General features: G+C 52.9%; 1 protein-coding gene across 6 annotated transcripts in view; it reads left to right on the forward strand.

Annotated features, from left to right (window-relative positions):
- WNK2 (WNK lysine deficient protein kinase 2) overlaps positions 1–22898 on the forward strand; it is a 160328-nt gene that overhangs the window by 48095 nt on the left and 89335 nt on the right. For all 6 annotated transcript variants that reach the window (XM_060101216.1, XM_060101219.1, XM_060101221.1 and 3 more), the window contains exons 7-14: positions 1596–1815; positions 9578–9860; positions 13205–13407; positions 16427–16582; positions 16988–17179; positions 18677–19231; positions 21648–21941; positions 22495–22544. In XM_060101216.1, coding sequence (XP_059957199.1) covers positions 1596–1815; positions 9578–9860; positions 13205–13407; positions 16427–16582; positions 16988–17179; positions 18677–19231; positions 21648–21941; positions 22495–22544 — 1953 coding nt within the window. The remainder of the gene's footprint in view (positions 1–1595; positions 1816–9577; positions 9861–13204; positions 13408–16426; positions 16583–16987; positions 17180–18676; positions 19232–21647; positions 21942–22494; positions 22545–22898) is intronic.

Consider the following 22898-nt stretch of genomic DNA (forward strand, 5'->3'; position numbering starts at 1 on the left):
TTCTGAGCCTTCCTCCTTCCTTCCTCCCTCCCCCATCCCTCTTCCCTCTTTCCCTTTTTCCCTCCCTCCCTCCCCCCTTCCTCCCTCTCCTCCCCAATCCTTCCTTCCTCCCTCTCTCTCTCCTTCCTTTCTTCCCTCCCTCCTCTCTCTCTTCCCCACTCCTTCCTACCTTCCTTCCTTCCCTCCTTCCTTCCCCATCCTTCCATCCCTCCCTTTTCTCTCCTTCCTCCCTCTCTCTCTCCTTCCTTCCTTCCCTCCCTCCTTCTCCATCCCTCCCTTTTCTCTCCTTCCTTCCTCTCTCTCTCCTTCCTTCCTTCCCTCCCTCCTTCCCCATCCCTCCATCCCTCCCTTTTCTCTCCTTCCTTCCTCCTTTCTACCCCTTCTTCCCCTATCTCCTCCTTTCTCCCATCTCCCTCCCTCCTCCCTCTTTCTTCCTTCTCCCCGCCCCCCGCCCTTCTTCTCCTGCCCATTCCCCACCCTCCCCAATCCTTCTCCTCCTCTGCCCACATACCTCTTCCTCACTCCCTCATGTGCCCTCCCTGCCCTTGCACACCCAGCTCATGCCCTCTCCCCCATTTCTGTGCCTAGCACTGATCACTGTCCTTTTCCGTCATTTCTCATGTAGGGGCCCTGTCCTGATCCCCAGGCCTTCTCTCTTGCCCCCTGCAGGTTATCGTGTTTTCTTTTTTAAACAAAAATACTAAAAAACTCTGAAAAGTATATCACATCAGAAAAGTACAGCAATCACCTCCCAGACCAGGATAGACAGAGCCCCCAGGGCTGTGACCTCTGCGCCCCCAGGGGCGCTAACTCCTGACCTTCCCCAGGGTCCCCACAGGCATTTGTCACCCTCCCTGAGGGTTGCTCACCCTACTCTCCCCCTTTCATTCATGGTGGCTGTCTGGGTGGCATGTGGGATATGTTGTCCTCAGCAGCAATCAGCGACGGGCCACTGGAACTCGAAGGCCACGGTGACCACAGACAGGATGCTGGGAGGAAGCCCGTCCCAGGACAAAACAGGGATCTCTTTGTGCCAGAGATGGGAACTAGATGAGCATTTAGGGATGTGGATTTGGGAGGCAGAATGGTTAGCATGGCAACACCCGCCCCCCATTACCGTGCTGAGGAGCCTCTGAAAACGTCCCTGCTTCCTCGAGGCCAGGGTCCCTCAGGTGGTGAGCTGGGGAGGTGGGGGCCTGCCTCTTCTGGGTCCAGTTCAGTTTTACCTGGACAACTGAGAGCCCCCTAGCACCTCATCAGGCTTTGAGTACACAGTGCAGAGCCTGATTTAAACATTCTTTTCTGAATTACCCAAGTCTCTTAAAAGTGGGGATGTTTAATGTTTATAATGAGAGAAAAAAAGAAGGCTTACGTATTATGCAGTTAGACGTCTTCAGTAGTAGGTTTTTCCTCTTCCCCTGGGAGTTAGGGAATGGAGATGTACTGTTTTGTGCTGCCCTCGAGGGCAGAGACTGCCCAGTGGGTAGTACAGTCAGAGGACTTTCTAGAGGGCTGGTCATGGCCCCTGCACCCCGTGTCCAGGACCCCCTCAGCAAGTGTGCCTTTGCCCTGCCTGACAGCCATCCCCTCCCCAGGTACGAGATCAAGGACCTGCTCAGCCACGCCTTCTTCGCAGAGGACACAGGTGTGAGGGTGGAGCTGGCTGAGGAGGACCATGGCAGGAAGTCCACCATCGCCCTGCGGCTCTGGGTTGAGGACCCCAAGAAACTGAAGGGCAAGCCCAAGGACAATGGGGCCATAGAATTCACCTTTGACCTGGAGAGGGAGACGCCGGATGACGTGGCGCAGGAAATGGTAATGTGTCCTTGTTCCTTGGCAAATCTGGGTGCGTTCCTTGAAAGTGTGTGGTTTCCAGAGATTAGAATGAAGTCAGAAAAGGAGCGTGGTCCTGCAGTGGGTGGGCAGTTCTGGGAACAAGGATCCCTGTTGGTCGAGTGCAGCTGTGAAGGACAACATAGGTCTGAGTCACCCTGCTGCACAGATGTAGGACATCACCTTGGAAATGGTGCAGTGAAAGGATATCGTGGACTGGTCGGAGAGATCCCTGGGGACTTTAGCATATCAGGAAGAGCCCTGTTTTGACCAGATTCTTGCTAACCTTGTGCAGGTGTGGGCCTTTGGGTTTGATCTTTATTTCACTTTGTTTCTGTGGGGCATTGTGGTCTGGAGGGCCTGGTGAGAGCAGGAGAATAGAGATGTTTTGTATCACAGAGGGAAAGAAGTATACTTGAGAAATAAGACCCTGATTTTTACTGGAAAATCTGAGCAAGAGTAAAAATATGCATGCTTGTTGCAGGAGAGTAAGTGCTTGGCTGTGCCTGTCATAACCACAGAAATGCATGCCCTTTTTTTCTCTTTTTTAAAATAAATGCATTACTGAAAATAGCACGTCTATCAAAAATGTAGTAAGTCACAAGGGTATGGCCGATGGAGTCTTTACAAGTGGATTCCCTGGACCCCAGTAGGTTTTTTTTTTTAATCAATACAATAAAGTATATTTTTAAAAATTGAGGTATAGTTGATTTATAATGTTCAGGTGTACAGCAAAGTGATTCAGTTATGTATGTGTGTATATACATGTATACGTGTGTGTGTGTGTGTATGTGTTCTTTTTTAGATTCTTTTCTAATATAGGTTATTACAGTGTATTGAATATAGTTCCCTGTGCTATACGGTAGGTCCTATTGTTTATCTATTTTATATATAGTAGTGTGTATCTGTTAATCCCAAACTCCTAATTTATCCTCCTCCCAACTCTTTCCTCTTTGGTAACCATAAGTTTGTTTTCTATGTCTGTGAGTCTATTTCTGTTTTGTGAATAAGTTCATTTGTATCATTTTTTAAGATCCCACATGTAAGTGATATTGTATGATATTTGTCTTTCTCTGACTTTACTTCACTTAGTATGATAATCTCTAGGTCCAACCAGGTTGCTGCAAATGACATCATTTCATTCTTTTTTATGGCTGAGTAATATTCCTTTATTTTATTTAAGTAATATTCCTTTATGTATATACAGTATCACATCGTTTTTATCTGTTCAGTTGTCAGTGGACATTTAGGTTGTTTCCATGTCTTGGCTGTTGTAAATAGTGCTGCTATGAACATTGGGGTGCATGTATTTTTTTTTTTTTTGAAATAGAGCTTTTGTCTTTTCTGGTTAATGCCTAGAAGTGGGATTGCTGGATCATATGGTAACTCTATTTTTTAAGGAACCTCCATACTGTTCTCCACAGTGGCTGCACCAATTTACATTCCCCCCAACAGTGTAGGAGGGTTCCCTTTTCTCCACACCCTTGCCAACATTTATTATTTGTAGACATTTTGCTGATGGCCATTCTGACAAGTGTGAGGTCATACCTCATTGTAGTTTTGATTTGCATTTCTCAAGTAATTAGCTATGTTGGACATGTTTTCACGTACCTGTTGGCCATCTGTATGTCTTCTTTGGAGAAATGTCTACTTAGGTCTTCTGCCCATTTTTTTGATTGGGTTGTTTGTTTTTTTTCGTATTGAGCTATATGAGCTGTTTGTATATTTGGGAAGTTAATCCCTTTTTGGTTGCATCATTTGCAAATATTTTCTCCCATTCTGTAGGTTGTCTTTTTGTTTTGTTTATAGTTTCCGTCACTGTGCAGAAGCTTTTAAGTTTAATTAGGTTCCATTTGTTTATTTTTGCTTTTATTTCCATTACTCTAGGAGACAAATCCAAAAAATTATTGCTGCGATTTATGTCAAAGAGTGTTCTGCCTATGTTTTCCTCTAGGAGTTTGATAATATCTAGTCTTTCATTGAGGTCTTTAATCCATTTTGAGTTTATTTTTGTATATGATGTTAGAGAATGTTCTAATTTCATTCTTTTACATGTAGCTGTCCAGTTTTCCCAGCACCAATTATTGAAGAAACTGTCTTTTCTCAAATGTATATACTTGCCTCCTTTGTGGTAGTTTTTTTTTTTTTTTTTTTTTTCTTTTTGCGGTATGCGGGCCTCTCACTGTTGTGGCCTCCCCCGTTGCGGAGCACAGGCTCTGGATGCGCAGGCCCAGCGGCCATGGCTCACGGGCCCAGCCGCTCTGCGGCATATGGGATCCTCCCAGACCGGGGCACGAACCCGTATCCCCTGCATCGGCAGGCGGACTCCCAACCACCGCGCCACCAGGGAGGCCCCTGTGGTAGATTAATTGACCATAAGTGTATGGGTCTATTTCTGGGCTTTCTTTCCAGTTCCATTGATCTATGCGTCTGTTTTTGTGCCAGTACCATACTGTTTTGATTACTGTGGCTTTGTAGTATAGTCTGAAGTCAGGGAGCATGATTCCTCCAGCTCTGTTCTCCTTTCTCAAGATTATTTTGGCTATTCGGAGTCTTTCGTGGTTACATAAAAAATTTTAAATTATTTTGTTCTAGTTCTGTGAAAAATGCCACTGGTAATTTGATAGGGAAAGATCCCGGCATGGCCCTGGAAGGTGGGCTACAGGAGGTGGAGGGGAGGCTACCTGCACAGGCTCCTGTGGGGAGCATATCTGCGGGGCCAGGCTGTGCTGACCACTGCTCAGTGAGGCTCTGCTCAGATAAGGAAATTGAGGCTGGCCATGCCATTTAAGGTGTGGGAGCCATGGACCAAGGGGAACTCAGGGGACTGGGCATGTGTCAAGTGAGGGGTCCATGGAACTTGGTTTAGGTGGTTGCAGCAGGTTAGGGCAGGACAAGAGTGGGAGGTGCACGGCCAGTCAGGACCCTGCCTTCCACTGAACAGCAGCCTGTGCCCCTGATGGCCCGTGTGGTAGGTGTGACGCCTTGTTAATGGCACAGCGCCCGTGTCAGGACTCCTTCTCAGCTGCTGGTCACATTCCTGGGCCTAGAAACAGACACCTCTGCTGTAATCGGATTTAACAGTATCGTTTAGCTCTGTGCTTCTGGGAGGATCTTTCTATGACCTTGCATAGTGCGCACTGTTGAATTGCTACATATTTGTTGAGAGTTGCATTAAGATGATTACCAGCTTATCTATTTTAGTATAGTAGTTTGTGTCTGTTAATCCCATAGTCCTAATTTGTCCCTCCCCCTCCCTTTCCCCTTTGGTAACCTATGTCTGTGAGTCTATTTCTGTTTTGTATATAGATTCATTTGTATTATTTTTTTAGATTCCACATTAAAAAAATTAAAAAAAAAAAAGGGAATTACCAGCCCATCAGTCCTATAATTCAGGATCTCTGTTTTTCCATACCGCGACACTGTGGTCTCTCCGTGCTTTCTGCTGAAGTTTAAAGCACAAACATAAGTAACGATCAAGGTGGTGTGCAGGCTGGTATCCTGTGAGCTGAGGTTCGGGAAGGTGGGTTGCATATGGATAGTGTCCTGGAGGGGCTGTGGGCACTGGGGGTACCTGGCTAGCAGCTCCAGGTGTCCCGGGGGCAGGAGGAGCAGATGGAGGCCTCGGGGGGGGCGGTTGGCTAGGCCTGCATGGAGATGAGGTGGGTCCCTGGACAGCCTTGAGGGTGTGTGTCTGTCGAGGTGCAGGCACCTCAGGAAGCACAGGTGGCGAGCAGTGTTCTCGTTCCCCCATGAGCATCGCATAGCGATGGCAAGAGAACGACAGGGCACACAGTTTCCACATGGTGACATGTCCTGGAGGCACCTGGGACCCAGACAACCGGTGCCATCTGCGTCTCAGCTGGACCAGGTACCTCCTCCAGCTCCAGCTCCGTTCTTGGTTCTGTTCCAGACACTCTTCAGTTATAAGACAGTGGTGCCCAAACGTGGCCTGGGCCCCTTCCCAGGACCTGCCCACCCTCCTGAGAGGACTCATCCCTTCTCTGCCTCAACATAGAAAATACCTTGGCCCCTGGCCGCAGCACAGATGCTGCCCAGCCCCCAGGTCCTTGCGTACACCCCTGTGCCTGTAGCCACGGCCCGGTCCTCACCAAGTCCCTGGCACCTGACTGGACTCACGGGTGGGAGGTGTCTCCAGGAGTTCACAGTGCAGGCCCTGGGCCTGGCGCCTCCCCCTTCCGTCTCCTCTGTCTCCTTTAAAAGCACCTTTTCATGGGGAACATCCTCTGTGCCGTATGCCATCCTTGCAGAAGAAGGTGCATCACTGTGTTCAGTTAAGGAATAATAAAAAAACAACACATACCCAACACTCTGCTTAAGAAACAGAATGAGCCCAGAGCCCTGGAGTGCCTGTGATGAAAGTGGCCACATTCACACAGAGGGGTCTTCCACCTGTGTGAGTGCCCCGGTTGTTACTGGCTGCTGCTCCTGAACCCTGGCTAGACCTGGCTCCTGGCTGGTCCTTGCAGGTCAGTGCTGGTCCTGCAGCCGTTGGCCAGGGTCTAACTTGCCCTCCACTCCCCTCCCCTTCCCACCCATCTGTAAATACCAGAGCCAACCCTGGCGTCTGGGGCTCTCCTTCTCCCTGGGGTCCTGATGGCAGCTGCCTGGGCCTCTCCTGGACTGTCCCTGGGCCAGGTGTTAGGACCCCGAGGAAGCCCAAGCTGGGCAGAGTTTCAGAGCGCACAACTCCCAGCTTGCTCAGCTGGGTGTTCACTTGCTGTTAGCTTTAACTCAACACACACACTTCTTCAAAACTTAAATTAATTTAAAGAGGAGATGACTACGAATGAAACACCAGTGTTGGTTATATAAACAGATGGTAACCTTACAAAGGAAGTGCTTTGAAAGAATAGGGGTGTCACTGCACTGCCAGTTCTAGGACTTGGCGCCTGGTCTGGGCTGCCCTGTTGTTAACACCTGAGCTTATTGAGTGTTGAGTGGTGAAGATGATGAGGCTGCCTTCCTGAGGCTACCTGGGGGTGGGAGGCAGGCCGATGGGATAGCTTTCTCTACTCCCTCTACAATCTCCCCCAAGCAGGTCCTGCAGGGGGCGTGGGGAGGGTGCCAGTGGTGGGTGGGGGATGCATTGGGGAGGCCTGTGTGAACGTGGATCAGAACAAAGATGCCCCCAGGGCTCAGAGAAGGGAGGGCTCTCTGGGGACCTCGGCTGGCTTTGATCTGGAAGTGACCCCTCGTGTAGACCCCCAGGGTGGGAGGGGAGGGGACTTGTAGCCTAGCCCAGCGATTCTCGTGTTTGTGGTGCCAGCCAGCCCTTCTGCCTACACAGCCCCCAGATAATAGGATGTTCCAGTGTGGCCAAAGTCTCTGCTGTTTGGCAAAAAATAGAAGAAACACCTTGGAGAGGATCACTGGGGGGTGACTGTGAAAATGGAGATGGAAGGGAAAATGGGTCATGGGCAGAAAATAGACATGGCAGGCAAGCGTGTCTGTGGGATGCTTTCTTTCCAGCGGCCTCTGGTCAGGTCAGCCACGTGGGGGTGGCACTGAGGGTGGGTGCTGAACCCTGGCTCGGCCTCTTCAGCAAGTCCTGGCCACGTGCCCAGCCCTGCTCACACTTCCCCGTCCTGGGCTGAGCCTGGCGGGGGCCTCAGGGTGGATGTCTGCAGGACTTCAGCACAGTTCATTCTGTCAAATGGAGTTGTCTTCTGAAATGAGTCTTTTGAAATAATCACAAACCTATAGAAAAGCTGCAAATGTGGAACAGAACTGTTCAAGGTGACTTCTTTTGGCCAGACCCGTGTCTGTGTCCCACAGACAGGGACTTTCCTAACAGCCGCCTCGGCTGTCAGAACTGGGAGAGCAACCCAGCCCCGCCCAGGGTCCGAGGTGTCCAGTGATGCCTTCATGGCAAGAGCGCAGATCAGGGTCGCTCACCACGGTCAGCCCACCGAGGACACTCCCTGAGGTCACGTGGTTGAGGGTTTCTGCCAGGGGTCTCCATGTGCAGTTATAATTAATAGCTATTTTGTGGGAAGGTACCTTGAAACTACGTAAATATTCCAGTTTCACCAGGCTTGCTGTTTATTTATATCTGTGTGCACTCACAGTTTCTCTTTTATTCAGTAGGTTGTATGCTCCATTGGTGAGTTACCTATCGCTGCCAACAAATTACCCCCAACACAGGCCTGTACACACTTATGGTCTTGCGCAGTCTCCGAGGTCAGGCATCCGGGGGTAGCTTAGCGGGTGCTTCTGACTCAGGGCCCCTCATGAGGTGTAGCCAGTGCATCTGCCAGGGCTGACTGGGGCCGAGGGTTTGTGTCTGTTGCTTTGCTCACCTGACTGGTGGTGGCACACTCAGTTCCCAGCCAGGTGGGACACTCAAAGGGCAGCTCATGACATGGCTTCATGGGAGCAGGTGATCCACAGGAGGGAGAGAGACAGAGACACAGAGGGAGAGACAGAGACAGAGGGAGACACAGAGAGACAGAGGCTGAGAGAGAGACTGAGAGACAGAGAGACAGAGACTGCAGGCATGTGGCCCGCCTTGGTGTAACCTCACGCTGGCAGCAAACCCATCACTTCTGCCACCACAGATCACTTTCATTTCTCCTGTGTGCATCTGTAGACACGTCCTTCAAACCATCATACATCACTGTTTATTTTGGTGCTCAGAATGCCCCAGATTCAGCCAGTGGGAGGCCCTGGGTGCTAGCTTCCATGTTGTCCTGCATGTCTATCATTTTCTGAGCATGTCCTTGATTTCAGACACAGTGAGATGTCCAGCTCCCCTCGCCCTTTTCCCTGCAAGCCTGAACCCGCTCTCACAGTGGCCAAGCTCCGGTCGTTGCCCTGGGCCCACTCAGTTCAGAAGCACATGCCGCACCATAAATGTACACACTCACATCTACATCTGGCATATTTATGTGTGTTGTACTTTGAAAACCGTGAGTTCACATGATTCCAGCGCCACGAGGTTTGTTCTCTGGTTCTCTCCTGTTTTACGTGGGGAATCCCACAGTGACGGTGAGGAACCTGGCTTCCGCTGTTTTGTGGTTTTGCCATAAATATTCTCAGAGGGCACTCTGATGTTTCCTGGAGATCCTTGATTCATTTACAAATGCTCTCAAATGCTCCGTTGGGAAAACTGGGTTCAGAATTTTGCTAGGCATGGCTACACACTTTTCTGGTCTCTTGTTACTAAATGTGCCTCCTTCCCCCAGCCTCTGTGACTTCTCAGAGAATGTCCAGGACAGCACTGAGGACTGGTTGAGGCTACTTGTCCCTGTCCCTGAGCACACAGATGCGGCCAGGACCTCTTTCCCGCCCTCGGCCAGCCTGAGCAAGGGGCTCCGTGAAAGCCCTGGGGCCCAGCCAGTGAGGGGCTACTCTGAGTTTTGGCCCTGCCAGAGGCAGATTAGGATCTTCCCTTTCCCCTCACACATCCAGCCCATGGTTACGAGCATCTGCTGTGTTGTCGCCGACCCAGGAGCCGGGTCAGTGTAGGTTGAGATGGTCACTCTCCCTGTGGATCTACAGTCGATGGCGGGAGGATACTTACTTACGGGATGACCAGAGTGTCCGTGAGAGGAACGAGCTCGGTGATGGGGGTGAGGGACCCGAGGAGGGGACTTTGGGCAGAGACCCCACAAGCAGGAGGCGGCGGTGCATACGGCAGGGTTGCCTGGTAGTGGGGCATGTGGGTGGGGCTGATCCCCCACCCACATGGGGGGTAATGACATGGCGATTTCCTTTGCAGATCGAGTCAGGATTTTTCCATGAGAGCGATGTGAAGGTTGTGGCCAAGTCCATCCGTGACCGCGTGGCATTGATCCAGTGGCGGCGGAAGAGGATCTGGCCAGCGCTGCAGCCCCAGGAGCAGCGGGACCCCGGCAGCCCTGACAAGGCCAGGGGCCCACCCACACCCCTGCAGGTCCAGGTGACCTACCACTCTCAGGCTGGGCCGCCAGAGCTGGAGGAGCCCGAGGCCGACCAGCACCTCCTCACCCCTGCGCTGCCGGCCAGCGCCACCTCCCTGGCCTGTGAGTGCTGCCCTCCCCAGGGCCCCCCTGCCCTGCCGCCCTCCCCTTAGCCCACCCCGCGGGTATGAATGATTGGTGTGGGCAAACATTCTTCCAGGGAGGGCGCTGGAAGCATCCCCACGTTGCAAAAAGATCTGTTCCCAGAGGGGTTTAAGTCTCCCTGAACTCCAGCTTCTCAGGACAGGTGGGGGACAAATATCCAGGGAGACCCAGAACCTCCGGTGCCCCCCGAGCCAGCAGGGATGGAGCTTGTTTAGTTCAGCTACTTATCCTGTCTGGAATATATCAGTCCCAGCCTCACAGGGAACCTGAGGGCTGGACCTCAGCCCTGGAGTCACTGACCAGTGGAGGCATCTGTGCTACATGCTGTGGTCCTGGGGCTGCCAGTGGCTGCAGCCTCTAGTCATGCCATGGTCTTGGCTGTGACTTCTGCTGCTTGGATTATCCGTCCCCAAGGTTATCTCCCTTCTGGTACTGAACCTTTGAGACCTTTAGTGTGTCTCCCAGAGAGTGTCACTGATGGATTGGTGGGGGTCACTTTGTACCTGGCTTCATCTCAGACCACTGGAATGAAGAATCCTGTGTCTTCTCCATGTCTAAGTGGAAGTCCTCAGTATCCTAAAAATTCAGCCGTGAGCTGAAGATGGGGGATGTAGCCTTTTCTGTCTGTTCTGTGAATAAGCATGGAGAGCTGAGCCACCTGCCCAAGCCACTATTTCAGGTTGTTTGTGTGGAAAGACCAAAATAGTCTGTTTAATCTATTTAATAGTTACATCCTTTCTTTATCAGCAAAATAGCCAAACATTCTTCAAAGCAGGCTGTTTGAATTCAAGCCATCAGTTGGCTGGCCATCACTTTGAGATAGGTTGCCTACTGTTTACTTCTCTCCTACCTGCTCAAGTTTGCTTTGGAGAATAGAACCGCTACATCATCACTCCATTTTCTGATAAACCGAAAAATTAGTTCAACAGCATACATTTTTTCTAGGAAGAGGCTTTCCACACCTGATGCACCACTACACACTTTGAAAACATAATTTTTGGTTGAACCATTTCTAGGACAGGAATGAAGAAATCTCCTTTTGTTGAACTTTGAAGAGATACAGCCTGTGACCTAGAAAATGCTCTGCTGTGGTAAGATGTGACACAGGCTCGACCCGTTGCGTAGATGTGAATCAACAGATGCGTTTAGGGTGGGCGTTCTGTCTGCAAACAGATCTCCTTCCTGACTGACTAAGAATGAGTGTGCTTCACCTAGTGGCCATACTTCTCAAAAACAGTTTTACCTGTTTATCGTAATTTCTCTAAAGTAGACTATATTTAGTCACATTTTATAATATTCAGAAAATCCAAGAGGGTATACAGCAAAAGCCAGTTAATTTTCCTCCCTGGAGGTCACTGATGTTTTACGTCTTTTAGCTTTAACTTCCAGAGATAATAACTTCCAGACATAACCTATACCTGCAGTCTACCACACACACGCTCACCGTGCATATGCATACATACATACATGTGTGCACATAGCATATACCCACACAAGTGCATGGGCACAGGCGCATGGGCACACATGCACACACGTGGGCACCCCTGTGTCTCCCTCTAACCTGTAACCCACAGCACCCTGCACATGCTCTTCTGTACCTTGCCGTGGGTCAGAACAGAAAGCCCGTGCTCAGCCATCCCTCTGGCCGCAGTGCCTGGGGCCGGCTGGACCACGCTGTGCTTCATAAAGATGAACTAATGTAGACGCCAGCAGCACACGCATCACTGGAGGGGGCCTGGTCTTAAATGACAAGATGGGCACACACACACTTTCATATATTGGAAGGTACAGCAAATATCATATGTTTTGACTCCCCACTATGTTTTCTGTTAGCTGCCCACCAGCTAACCAGATCAGGCTCAAGCTTGGGCCAGCATCTGTGACTGTGAGAACACAATTTGTCAATAGGTTAAAAGTGATTTTTAAAAATAATTCTTTATTATACAAATAAACACATTCACTTAAAAATATAAAACGTCACATATATGGTTAGAGTCACTCTACTTGAAATTGGTCTGTGTGCTCTCTCTCATGCACTCACCTCTCTCTGTCTCGTGTGCCCACACTCTGTCTCTCACGTGCACATGCTCTCTGTCTCTGTCTCTAAGTAGCAATGACTACTAGGCACCTCATTAAAACTCAGAGCCACTTGTTAAATTGGCTTTGCACAATCAAACCTCACCATTCTGAAGTCTTCCTGGGTCAAAATAAGTTCTGATCAGCTCTTGGGAAAAATTATTTTGTTGCAAAGCCAACAAGAGTCTTCTTTTACTTTATTTGTTTAAATTACAAATGGACACGATGCCAACACTAAAAGGCACCCCATAGAAATAGCTTGGTGTTCGTAGGTGACAAATCCTAATATTTATGTAGCCTTTGGAATCTGGAGGCAGTAAAACAAAAGTGCCACTTCAAACAGGTTTTTGCATTTCACTCTTGCCTGGCATGAGCATGCAGGCGCCCTGTCTTCCCAGGCGTCTTCCCAGGCTTGGTGAGACCAGCCTGTGGGCCCTGGCAGTCTTGTCTGAGCCCCCATGTGCAGGCAGCTCCTTCCACCCAGGCTGGGTTTGATGGCCAATCTGGGCTGACCTTGGGTGAGACTGGCCTCTTGGGGGGCTGCCTTGGGCCATGGAATCTCTGGGTCCCCCTTTTATGGCCTCTCTGTGGGGCAGGCACCTTGTCCGCCCCATTTTCCAACCACGTTACACCTGGGCCTGTGAAGTGAGGGGCTAGATTTGGACCCAGGTCTTCCTACTGCAGGCTCTTTGCTGTGGTGAGTGGAGGTGGTCAGGGTCCTGAGACCTCCTTCCCCCACTATAAAACTCAGGTGGTAATTTGTTCCTCTGCATGACTGTAGCTTTTCCTAACTTGGACATTCCATCTGGTGCCTTTGAAGAGCTGAAAGTGCCCACTTTCAAGGCCAGGTCAGGTGCCAGATGAGGTCCCTATCTGTAAGCCGGTGGAAGTCGTCCTGCCTACAGAGGATGGTGCAAGGTACCCACCTGGGATCCCTGGTGGCCCATGGTGAGCACCAACAGATGTCAGGCAGTGTGTGGGCAGGCTGCCAGGGCCATTTCTGGGTGGTACAGTTACAGCCCCCTGTACCGTTCTTTAGTTGACTTTTTAAAATGACACACATTTATTACGTATGTGATCTGGAAATGTAACCAAGTCTTTGTTTTACAGAAGAAAACACAAGGACAAGCTGTCCCACGTTTGCATTCCCTGAGACTTGCTGGAGTGCTGTGGGGTGATGTTTGGGGGTGCCCGCTTTGAGCTGTGCTTTTGTGCTCCTTCCCCAGCGGACAGCACGTTTGACAGTGGCCAGGGCTCCACGGTGTATTCGGACTCGCAGAGCAGCCAGCAGAGCGTTGTGCTGGGCTCGCTGGCAGATGGAGTGCAGCCCCCCGCCCAGTGTGTGTGCAGCCCCTCTGTGAGCGTGAGTGATGGGCCTGTCCTGCCACATAGCCTGCCCTCACTGGGGGCCTACCAGCAGCCTGCCGTGGTGAGTCAGCCCACCCCTTCTGGCCAGAGTTCCCGTCCACATGGACTAGAGTCTGTGATGGTCCATCCAGTCGGTGCTGGCCTGTTGTCAGTTCCCAGCCATGCAAAAGCAGGCCCGTGGGAGGTCCATCCTTGCCAGTAACTGCAGGGCTGCAGGCTGGAGCAGCCTATGGTGTACCCTGAAAGACCTGCCAGATGAGAAAATACTGGAAACAGAGCCCAGTGACACCCAGTGCTTGCAAAGCTGTGATAAACCTGGCAAGGTCCCGCCCTGTGACTGACGCTGGGCCTGAAAAGTTACTTCTGACTGTTGCAGAGGTGACAGAAAAGCATCATTTATAGTAATGAAACCTTTGATTTTGTCTCAGTGTCTAGCTTCACTGAGGGAGTGTTACGTATCTCCTGGCATTTCTCTACCACATACTATGCAGCCATTAAAAGTTTAGAGGTATGGAAACAACCAAATCACGGGAAGCGTTTTCAGTGATGTTTGAGAAGTAGGATTGAAAGGGCCTCATGCTTATTTATGCCTGTGGAGTAATTTGTTAGATGAGATGGAAATTGCTAGATGAGGGGATCACATTTAGCATTTGGTTTTTTATTTTTTTATTTTTTATTTTTTATTTTTTTTATTTTTTAATTTTTTTTTTCTCGGGGGCCACTCTTCATCGCAGTGCGCGGGCCTCTCACTATCGCGGCCTCTCTTGTTGCGGAGCACAGGCTCCAGACGCGCAGACTCAGTAGTTGTGGCTCACGGGCCTAGTTGCTCCGCGGCACGTGGGATCCTCCCAGACCAGGGCTCGAACCCGTGTCCCCTGCATTAGCAGGCAGATTCTCAACCACTGCGCCACCACGGAAGCCCCAAGCATTTGGTTTTTTATTTTTATTTTATTTTTATTTTATTTTATTTTTTTTGCGGTATGCGGGACTCTCACTGTTGTGGCCTCTTCCGTTGTGGAGCACAGGCTCCGGATACGCAGGCTCAGCAGCCATGGCTCACGGGCCTAGCTGCTCCGTGGCATGTGGGATCTTCCCGCACCGGGGCACGAACCCGTGTCCCCTGCATCGGCAGGCGGACTCTCAACCACTGCGCCACCAGGGAAGCCCTATTTTGATTTTTTTTAATGTTGAAGAAAGCAAAACAGTTGCTTGCTTCCCAGTCCCAAATGGTCAGTCCCAGGGAAGTTGCCCTTGAGCTAGGCTGTGGAGAGGGGTCCAGAGAGAGATTTAGATGCCCCTCAGGCCCAGAAGTGGTCAGGGCCAGCGCCCCTGCCCGAAGAGCATCTCCTGCCTCGCGTTACAGTGGCTCCCAACACACTCTCACGTGTGCTTTCAATCACGCACTCTCACACTGTGGCTGCCTTTTGGGGCTGCTGAGTGCCGGGCCCCAGCCTTTCTGGACACCTCTGTCTCTCTTCCCTCCCCTCCTGACTGCTCAGGCTCAGAAAGTCCCTTTGGAAAAGCAGTCGAAGCATTTGCCTCTGCTGACTGGAGCCCAGTATTCATTTGCAGCTTGCACTTGCAGTTTGCCTCGTTTCACAAAATTAAGTGAAATATGATTTTAGAGCAGGAAGAGTTCATTTATGAGAAGGCCACCTGCTTCTCAGAGCAGTGGTTCTTGGCTTTAGGTCACCCATGCTAGGGCTGAGCCAGAACCTTCCACCGGCCCTCATCCCCTCTAGGGCAGGGTCATACTTTCCCTGGCCACACAGTGTGCTCTCCACCCGGGTCCCTGCAGCACTGACCCTGTCCTAGTTTTGGCCCACAGGCCGGGATGCCTGTGCACAGGTAGGTCGAGGGCCTGGCCAGGATGCACCCAAAATTGGCTGGAGTGTTCTCTCCCATCTTTTTGCCTATTTATGCAAAAGCACCTTGGACAGAAGGGGTCCCCAGGGTGCACTGAGGGCTCCTGGGGTGGGTTGCCATGGTGATTTGCCCCTGGGACCCAGGGAAGAAGTGGCACAGATGGTGGAGTCAGGAGTACAAGCCGCTCCTCTTGAGGCCTCCAGGCTGCCTGAGCTCCTGACTCCCGCTGGGCTAGGGATTGCGGCTCTAGGAACATGTGCACAGGTGACTCATTCCGCCCTGTGGCTTCAGCTGAATGCAAAGGAGAGGTTCCATTCTACCCCATGCTGCTTTTCATAAAGCGTTTACTGCCGAAGGTGAAGTGAGTGATAATGGTTTTGGAAATTATGGTCACGTGTTTCATCTAGAAAACAAGTGAGAGAACTTTCTGATGTCGATGTGCTCTCAGCTTCAGAAGTCATCTCTGGGTGTTTTTCCATAGCTCTCACCTGCTTCTCGCATCCACAGTATTTTGAAGTAAATCCTAGACAGAAAGATGTTTTGCCCCAAGATATTTCAGTCTATATCTCTTCAGGATCAAGACTCTGAAAACAAAACCCAGTACCGTTATTGCACCTAAAAGTGAACAAGTTAGCAGCTCTTCTTAATAGCATCAAACATCCAATACTCAGATTTCTGACTCCTTCCTAGTCCATGTCTATGCTGTGCTTGGCGGTGAGGGCTCACGTCTGTGGCCTTGTTGCTTTCCTGATGGGTGAATCATGGGAGACTCGCAGCTCTTCAGGGCACCCCTCTCTCCAGCTCTGTCCCACGTTTTATATTCCCACGTTTCCATATTCTGTTTGTGAATATAGCCACACGTACCCATTTTATATAGTCCTATAAACAAGACACGTATGCCTTTTTATCTTTCCCTCATTTAATGTCCTAACAAGCGTTTTCCAAGGTTCCACAAATCTCTTTTAATGATCTTTTCTCACAGCATGATACCCTGTGGAGCTGAAGTTCTAGGACATTCCCTGGTTGGGAGGTGTGGCTGTTCTTGGTTTAGGGACCCCCACACCTTGCTTCTGCTGCATCATGTTCCTAGGAAAGTGTCCCTGGCAGGATGGCAGGCACGAGGCGTGAGAGATGGGTCCCTGAAGACGGTGAGTGTGTGCTTGGCAGGGCTCCTTAGGACAGCTCCTGAGTGTGGCTCTGGGTGCTTTTTGCAGCCTGGCCTGTCGGGGGCCTCCATCCCGCCCCCCGCCCGCCCTCTGCTCCCACAGCAGCCTTTCCCAGAGCCGGCCATGAGCTTCGCCCCTGGGCTGCCGCCGCCCAGTGCCCCTGTGCCGACGGGCCCAGTTCAGCCCACACCCCCCGCCCACCAGGTGAGTGCCGGCTGCCCCTCTTTATGGGTACCGTGGGTGCCTCGGTCTCCCCAGGCCCTGCCCGTCCGTACTGGCTGGCCTGAGCCCAGTGTCTGTCAGCCTCCTGGCAGGTCCAGGCCCCTATACGCCTTCTCTGCAGTTCCCCAGGGCCCAGGGTGTAGATGGGAGTGGGGGTGGGTCTCTGGTGTCTGTGGAGTTCAGGGTTCCGCAGCACTCAGAAGGCCCCCATTGCACACAATGGTCCTCCCAGATCTGTGTGTCCCGGGCTCCAGCCTGGGTGTTTGAACATGTGTGTGGGTATGCGTATGTGTGCATGTGTGTGAGTTGATTTTTTCTGTTGTGTCTAAGTACATAGGTGTATCTCAGGAGGGCACTGGTCTAAGAGAAGCCCCTCTCTCTTTCTAGCCTCCTCACGTGACCCAGCCGGTACCCCTGCCGCAGGTCCTGGCCCCACAGCCTGTGGGCCCTCTCCAGCCGGTGCCCCCCAACCTGCCTCCATACCTGGCTCCAACCTCCCAGGTGGTGGCCCCTGCTCAGCTGAAGCCCCTCCAGATGCCTCCGGCGCCCCTGCAGCCACTTGCTCAAGTCCCTCCACAGGTACCTCTCTGTCCCCTGCCTTACAGCCTCACCTTCTCACCCAGTCTGGTTGGCTGTTCCTTGTCCTCAGGGCACACGGGTCCCTCAAGAGAGAAACACTCCCTGATGACAGGGTGGCTGGGCTGCTCCTGTGCTCTCCTGCCTTTGACTTGTGACCCAGATGCATCTAGGATGGGGAAAGGTTTAGTCCAGAGTCAGACCAGAGAAGCCAGGATGGGGCTATGAGCACATAGCTATAGTCACTGTCCTCCACGGAGCTACTCGAGGCTGTGCTGACCATGGATTCTTGGGAGTCCAGGGGACAGCTGAGCAGCTTGCCAACTACAAAGAAGACTTGACTGTAGAAGTGACTTCTGATGCCCGTCCTCGGGGGAGCATCACGTGACCAGTATCACTTGATAGCACGTGGTTGATGCTTGGGTGCTGTCACTCGGGCTAATGCTGTCAGCGGTCATGCATGTTTCCCGTGAACCTTGATCACGGGACGGCTTTCATTTCATGGATCCCATTACAGTGTGTTGGCAGAGCTAGGATGGGAAGTGCCGCTTCATGGGGGAGGCTGTGAGCGTTCCTGCGGTTTATAGGCACCACCCAGAAGGTTCTTTCATGTCAGCAGTTGCCTGTCACCAGCCTTGTCCTCGTTACTCCTGCATTGGAGTCACTTTCAGCATCTAGTTAACCCACCACCTTGCTCCCGGTGTTCGGGCATTTAGTTGCTTTTCAAATACACAGAGGTCAATTTGCATATTTTCGCTGTCTTATAATTACACAAAGGCACATATTATGCAATGCTCATGTGCCCGCAACAGGAAAAGCTTTATTTTAGAGAGAACTGTCAGAGAATCTGCTGAAATGTTTGAAGTGCTAAATCCACGAGATGTCTCCAGGCTGGAAGAGCAGACGCTGAAGGTTCCAGAGCTCTGCTGTTGTGAGATGCTGCTCTCTCCCAGGATGCATGGCACAGGGGCATTCGGCCAGCAAGGAGGGGCTGGAAGATACGCTTTTCTTGAGATAACCTGTTGAAGAATTTGGTCTCAGTGTGAGTTTATACAGATTGGAGGGAATCAGGCAAAGTAATTTCAGAGGTTTGGGGCCAGTCCTGTAGCTCTGGCAGTCCTGGTCTTTCTGAATGAGAACATGCCAAAGCTGTGAATCTGAGGGTCACTGTTACAACCCCTGATGTCCTTGCAGTCACCTAGCAGTAGCCTCAGAGTGGCCCAGCCTGAGCCCCTTTGAGGTGGTGCTGAAGGCGGGGCTGTCTTGAAGGTCATGTCTGCACCCCACACCCTTCTGCGGCCTCCTGCCTTGCCTTCTGTTTGATGGTGTCATACGCTTGGTTCCATTTAAATTGGCTTTGTTTTTGTTCCCTTCCGTAGAAGCTACACAAAAGTGTGTTAGGGGCAGAAAGTGTGCGTGATGTGGACCCTCTCACCCAGTGCAGATGTGCTGCAGGCACGGCCAAGTCTTGGTAGGGCTGATATGCTTGTTCTCTTTCAGATGCCTCCACTTCCTGTTGTCCCCCCCATCGCTCCACTGGCCACAGTCGACAGCCTCCCTGCAGCCCTTCCCGACCTGCCAGCCACCAGTGGGCCCGCCGTGCCTCCCCCCTCTCAGTATTTCTCTCCGGCTGTCATCTTGCCAAGCCTCCCACTCAGTGCCACCACTGCTCCCCTGCCCACGTCACCGGCCCTGCCTCTGCAGACAGTCAAGCCGCCCCACCCTGCTGGGGCACCCCTGGCCATGCCGTGCCAGACCATCATGCCAAGTGTGGCGGCCACTGCTACTGGCATCCCTCAGCTGGCTGTGGCTCCGCAGGGTGTGGCCGCCCTGCCCATGCACCCCACCGTGGCCCAGCTCCCTGCCCAGCCCGTGTACCCGGCGGCCTTCCCGCAGATGGTGCCCAGTGACGCCCCGCCTTCCCCCATCCATGCAGCGCAGACTGTGCGGGCTGCCCCTCCCCACCCGGCACCCCCCATGCTGCCACAACCCCACAAGCCAAGTGTTGCCCGCCTTGCCGAGCAGCCTGCTCCGGCCGCCAGTGCTGGAAGTCAGGTAACCCACCTGCTGGCCAGGGCCCCCCCACTCTAGGCACTGGGAGACCGCTTAGCACACGAGGGGGTCATGGACCTCTGCTGCTTCTCAGCACCTGGACCCCGGCAGCAGAGTGGGAGTGGACAAGCAGGCAGCTCGGTCCCATGGCTGCAGCGTCTCACCCAGCATGGGGGGTGTCTGCTGCCCCCTCTCGCTTCCCAGCACGTGTTAGGAGCCTTGGGGATCGGGGTGGCTAGAAGCTCCACTCTTGGTTGCTTCCCAAGTGTCAGTGGCAGCTGCTTGTGGGGGGGGGGCTCCTGGCCCCTGGCCACTGGGCACTGTGGCACCTGCCTTCACCTGGATAGGGCTGGCGGTCTCGGGGCAGCTGTGTTAGCCGCTCCATGGGCGCTGGCGAGGCTCACACTGCCTGTCTTGTTGCCTGTCAAAGTAAAGTAGGCGGGTAACCCCCATCTCAGCAACCGGGAAATGAGGCAGATGGGGTTCTGACGGGGTCTGTTGGTTGTGGACCGGGCAGTGCTGGGTGTACATGGGTTACTGGTTCCAAGGCAGTCATGGCAGACACGGATGATGTCTCAGAATCAGGTGGGGACCATGGGCAGCTTGTTGGGCTGACAGTGAAGGGATACAGGGACACGTACCCTGCTGGCTGGGTGGACCTCCCCGTGGCTCCACACACCTGCGCAGCCCATGCGTGTTTTGGAGCTCCATATCCACCCTCATATGAGGAGAGGAGCTGGCGTGGGGCTCTCACCTTGGGGAGGCTCTCACCTGGGCATCCCCCCACCTCGGGAGCCTCTTACTTGGGAGCCCTCCCACCTCAGGGCCTCTTATCTGGACGCCCTCCCACCTGGCCACCCTCCCACCTGGCCCCACCCTGGCTCTAAGCCTCAACAGCTTTGTGTCCTTTGCCGTTTGAGCTCAGGCTCCTGCCCTTTTGATTTTGTCATGAAGATTCATCCTGAAAGTGTGCTAAGGGGCCAGGTGTCCCCCTAGCTCATTTTGTACTGAATCCATTCTAGAGTAAGGCACTATGTCGTAAGTATGCACAGATTCTCCTGGATGTTTCTCCCTGATTTCTAGAAGGGATTTGTACTCGGAGAAGGAAGGGATGATTTTCATTGACCAATAGGCTGGTGTTTGTTTGAAAACCAGTGTGAGGAGGTGCATCAGTCCAGTGCCTTGACTGAGCAGGCACCTCCCTGGTCTGTTAACTTTGAAACACTGACTCGTGTCAGGGCCATTTGGGGAAAGCCAAGGGCCGAGTGGAGGCCTGGGGGTCTGTGGTGTCATTGCTGGGCCTGTGCCTTACGCTGCGTGCTGGCCTGGCACACTGTTGGCACTGGGTTGTTGGCTCGGCCAGTGGCTGGAGAAGGTGCTGGGTGCTTAGAGGTCACTGGCCAGGCCTGGTGGCCTCTCTGTGGTCCGGCTGGCAGAGGGTCTGGAGTTTACTGATGAGCTTGTCTGGCCGCCCAGAGGCTTACCTGTGCTGAGGGAAGAGACTCCCCTGAATGCACCAGCTGGGGTGTCTTTCCAGGAGAGAGGGCTCCTCGGCTAGGCTGTGGCTTTCACATCTTAGCTCCCATACCACGTGTCTTATTGGTCTCATACCAGCAGGCCCAGTGGCGGGTCATTCCCATTCCCAACCTCAACCCCGAACTGGAGCCCTTTCAGGCCGGGGCTTCTGCCTGTCTTAGCCTTCCCCCATGAGAGCTTTTCAAGAGGGAACAGTAGGGAATCTGGTCCAACTCCTGAGTCACCCCATGGAAGGCCTAGGTCCACAGTCCCTCTTGCCATGGCTGGGATTGGAATGCAGGTTTTTGTTTGTTTGTTTTTTGCGGTACACGGGCCTCTCACTGTTGTGGCCTCTCCCGTTGCGGAGCACAGGCTCCGGACGCGCAGGCCCAGTGGCCATGGCTCACGGGCCCAGCCGCTCCGTGGCATGTGGGATCTTCCCGGACCGGGGCACGAACCCGTGTCCCCTGCATCGGCAGGCGGACTCTCAACCACTGCACCACCAGGGAAGCCCCAGAATGCAGGTTTTGACCTGACAGGTGTCTTGGATGGAGTAGCGTGGTGGCCCGGCCCTGTAGGGTGGTGGCAGGGAGCCCAGATAGGTGCTAAGTGTATGCCATACTTAACAGCTTCTCAGCCTGACTCAGCTAGAAGTTCAGAGATGAAGTGCAGTTTTAGGTTCGATTTTATACAGATGGGGACGCGAGAGTGTCTGTTCTTGTTTGTTTCGTTAAATCTGCATACAAACATTCCTGGATTTGTCTGTGGGGTGTGCGTGGATGGAGAGGGATGTCTGCATTTCCTGCTCACCTGCCTGGATGGTGGAAGTGCCTGCTTTGGTCCAGGACCCTCAGGAAATGCAATGGCCTGCACCCCAATTTGCATCCCTGTCCTCTGTCCCCAGATCCTGCTTGGCCACCCGCCTCCATATGCCGTGGACGTCACCACCCAGGTGCCCACAGTGCCCGCGCCTGCTGCCGTTCTCTCCCCACCTCTGCCGGAAGTGCTGCCGCCTCCTGCCCCCGAGCTCCTGCCTCAGCTCCCCGGCTCCCTGGCCCCCACAGTGATGGCGGCTGCTCAGAGCTTGCCTGTCCAGACCACTGCGCTACCGCCACCTGCTAACCTGCCACTGCCCAGCGGGCCTGGGGTCACTGGTCCCTGCCCAGCCGTTCAGCTGACAGTGGAGCTGGCCCCGGAGGTGTGTGGCCCTTCCCTTGGGGCTCAGCCCCCATTCCGTCACCCTGATCCCAGCACCACGGCAGCCCTCCTGTGCCGTGACCTTGGGTCTCAGCCCTAGAAGTCGGGGATGCCCTTGGGAAGGTGGAAGCATGTGCTCAGGGACACCATGGGTGCTGTTCTTATCTTCCTCTGCTGTCCCTGGATGTCACACTTTCTTTAATCACACATCCAGCTGGAGACCGTGATTTTTACACATGGATTCAGAGTGCTTTTCTTTGGAGGCGATGGGAAGGCCTGTGACAATTCTGCCTGGGCCATGTGCTCCCTCCTGGGGCTGATCAAAGTGGGTTAGCGTGTTTGGAAAGGGGGTGGCCCCAGCTTTTAGAAATCTGCTTGGCTCCAAGCGTTAACGTAAAACCCCTCACTCCTGCCACCCTGCGTGGTTTGCTTGCTGCAGTCAGAAGGAAGCGGGTGGCGGGCTGGGCCGTGGAGGTGGGGAGACCGCAGACTGATGCGGCTGTGTCACAGGGGAATGGATGTGACCTGTCCTCCTTTCCGTGGTTTTATTTCAGGAGCAGGCCTCGCAGGACAAGCAGCCAAGCCTCCCCCAGAGCTGTGAGAGGTAATGACACACTTTGCCCTCACGTGTCAGGGCTTCTAACAATGTCGCTCATTTCCAAGTCTGACGTGGTGGAACTTCAGGTAGCTCCTCTGGGGTCTTTGTCAGTGCTTGTTGAAATTTGGTAGTCAGATACTCCCAGTTGTGTTCTGGGTCCTCGTGCTGGTCTGCAATGCTGAGGACCTTCTAGAAGGGAGAGGCTGCAGACAGGGAGTCAGCAGGTCTGGGGACCGTGGGGAGGCCTGGAGGGCAGGGCAGAGTCCAGCCCACATCCTGGGTCTCCCAGCACCTCAGGCACGGAGAATGTTGCATTTGGGGAGGGAACTGGTTATAGGAAGTGACCATGTGTCCCACCCT

The sequence above is a fragment of the Mesoplodon densirostris genome, chromosome 6 (genome assembly GCF_025265405.1).
Source record: "Mesoplodon densirostris isolate mMesDen1 chromosome 6, mMesDen1 primary haplotype, whole genome shotgun sequence".
NCBI classification, from domain to species: Eukaryota; Metazoa; Chordata; class Mammalia; order Artiodactyla; family Ziphiidae; genus Mesoplodon; species Mesoplodon densirostris.